This window comes from Euleptes europaea, chromosome 5, assembly GCF_029931775.1.
Source record: "Euleptes europaea isolate rEulEur1 chromosome 5, rEulEur1.hap1, whole genome shotgun sequence".
Taxonomy (NCBI): domain Eukaryota; kingdom Metazoa; phylum Chordata; class Lepidosauria; order Squamata; family Sphaerodactylidae; genus Euleptes; species Euleptes europaea.
Window position 1 is genome coordinate 20088529 of NC_079316.1, and position 2867 is coordinate 20091395.

General features: G+C 46.0%; 1 protein-coding gene across 1 annotated transcript; it reads right to left on the reverse strand.

The window, feature by feature from the left end:
* Window positions 1–435: 435 nt before the first annotated feature.
* Window positions 436–1458, reverse strand: GPR160 (G protein-coupled receptor 160). Its single transcript, XM_056850590.1, has one exon. The coding sequence runs from the start codon at window positions 1456–1458 to the stop codon at window positions 445–447; it is 1014 nt and encodes a 337-aa protein (XP_056706568.1). The 3' UTR covers window positions 436–444.
* Between the last annotated feature and the right edge of the window lie 1409 nt (window positions 1459–2867).

Consider the following 2867-nt stretch of genomic DNA (forward strand, 5'->3'; position numbering starts at 1 on the left):
GAAGTTCCTCATTGCTCTAGCAAGCATGCTCCTGTGCACTGGACAGGATCGGTGCACATGAGTAGCAGCAAAAGATAACGGGCATTGCAGGTGGTATATTTTACAATTTCCTTTCACTTCTGGAGTGGGATGTTAAGGAAGGAGAATTTTAGCTTAGTTTGGCTGGGAAGGGCCTAGGCAACCATAGATACCTTGTTATCGCTAACAATAATACCAGGCGCCTTGGACGGTAAGTTGTCATTCATTCTTTATTTTGAAATTAGTACCCGTAATGGAAATCACACTTGTGGAAACAGCACATTATGCCCTTGTAGCATCATGAGTGGCACTTTCCCCCCTCCTTCACAGTAATATTTGCGTATTATTCTCCCATCTTAGTTGGCAATGAAACACTGCCTTCCCAAGGTCTGTGCTGAATCGACATACTTCTCCCACAGCAGCCTGCTAACAGATCACAATTTCACCAGTGGTTTTTTGAGCTTCATCTGCATTTTGAGAGTGGAAAGGGACAAAGCAGAACTTCCAGCTGACAAACGGATCAACGTCCCAGGCCTCCTCAGTCAGCTCCATTTGCTGACGCCTGATCCAATACACGACGGCAATGAGAAAGCTGCTGATGAAGTAAAGCCAGGGAACGTTCATCTCTATGTAGGCAGGGATCTGAACATCAAGTAACACAATGAGCATTTGAAGGAAAACAAAAGGGGCCCAGTTGCCGACAAAGCAGACCAGCAGTCGGGTCAAGAAATGCTTTGCGCAGTCTCTAGGGCTGCACTCAGGCATATGAGGGAAGAACAACACAGTCTCGTCCCTGTACCAAATCAGCTTAACTGGCTGCACCATAGCAATCACTTCTGACCAACACAGTACAAAAGCCAGGCAGATGATGGATAACATACCAAGTGAGAGCCAGTAGCTCTGACTGCTGATGTAGAAAGGGCATTGGTATCCAGAATTGTAAATGTCCAGTCCTATGGCACTGCTTGGCAATGTCAGAACGTAACAGAGAACTGAAATCCACGTTAAGACCACAGCAGCTGTGTACAACAATCTCCGACATGTAGTAAATGCAGAAGTTCTGGATATTGTCAAGTAATAATCCAGGCCAGCCATCAAAGCAATGGGATAATGTAAGACCCCGTAGGTAATGGCCATAATCTGCCCCAAAAGGCAGATGTGATACGTGGTAAACCGGATGCCCAAAAGCATAAAGTCGCGGAAGTAGAAGATGAGAAACATGGTCACCAGAAGCACCAAGTCCAGGACGGCCAGTGAAATGCAGAAGTGGACCATAAAACTCTCGCGCTGAGTCTGTCTTCTGATTCTCAGCAGAAACAGATTGAGCAAGACTTTCCCCAGCATGATGAACAGCAGGGCTCTGCTAGGCTCAGAAGGCTGGAAGATGTGGCCATATCGGAAATGTAGAAAGGACCAATTCTCCCAGAACATGACAGCCATTCCTAGTCAGTAAGTGCTGTTGAAGTTTACTTCCACCTCCAGCTCATGCCTACAGGGGAGGGAAAAGGACTGGTTAGTTTTTCCTTGATTCTTAGAAGTAAAGCACAGGCAGGCAAACTCCTACTTTTCCTCCTCAAAGCTCAATATTCGTGGATGCTTGTACTAGCCAAGACCTTAGCCTGTTCATCTATTGCACCCTGTCACTGTTATGAGAGAATGCACATCTCACTGCTTTTTGAACAGACACAACACTCCAAAGTTCCAATAGATATTCCTTTTTCTTTCTGTTCTTTTTCAAATAAAGAAAATGTCTTTCCCAGGCACAATATTCACGTCTCCTTTTCTCCTCCATTCTTTTGTTTATCTCTACACCTGGAACAAGAGTAGGCACTGCAAACTGATTCACCTTTATTGTCGAAGGCTTTCACGGTCAGAGTTCATTGGTTCTTGTAGATTATCCGGGTTGTGTGACCGTGGTCTTGGTATTTTCTTTCCTGACGTTTGCCCACAGCTGTGGCAGGCATCTTCAGAGGAGTAACACTGAAGGACAGTGTTACTCCTCTGAAGATGCCTGCCACAGCTGTGGGCGAAACGTCAGGAAAGAAAATACCAAGACCACGGTCACACAACCCGGATAATCTACAAGAACCAATGATTCACCTTTGTCATAGCTTCATTTGGGGAAGCCCATAATTAGTAGTAGAGCACATACTTGTCTTGAAGAAGATCCCAGTTCAGTCCCGTAGCATGTCTACATGAACACATGAAGGAGCCTTTGTATGCCAATAAAGGAATGATGATGACATGAAGCTGCCTTATACTGAATCAGACCCCTGATACATCAAAGTCAGTATTGTCTACTCAGACCGGCAGCGGCTCTCCAGGGTCTCAGGCAAAGGTCTTTCACATCACCTACTTGCCTAGTCCCTTTAACTGGAGATGCCGGGGACTGAACCTGGGACCTTCTGCGTGCCAAGCAGATGCTCTACCACTGAGCCACAGCCCCTCCCATGTCTAGTCTAATGGATCTCAGATAGCAGTGACAGCTCTGCCCCAAATGAAAGTAACTTACTGCCCATCAAAACAGACGATTCTGGTTAAGAACAGGCCAGTATAAGGCAGTTTCATATAATCAGAATCTCAGATATTTGTTTCCTAACCAGTTAGTTTTATTTAAAATTATATTACAAAACAAGTGGGGGACCCACAAGGATTTGCCAGGGCCATCTAATTTCCCCCTGTTCCCCTCCCCCCGTTTCCTCCTTTGCTTTCCTGGCAGTCTCAATAGTCTCTCCCCTTCTCCTGCTTCTTTCTCCTCTTCCCACTTACCGGCCAACCTACTTTTATCTGCTCCCTTGGCTTCAGCTTTCCATCTTCCCCTCCCCTGGCAGCCTCTCCTGAGGGAAAAT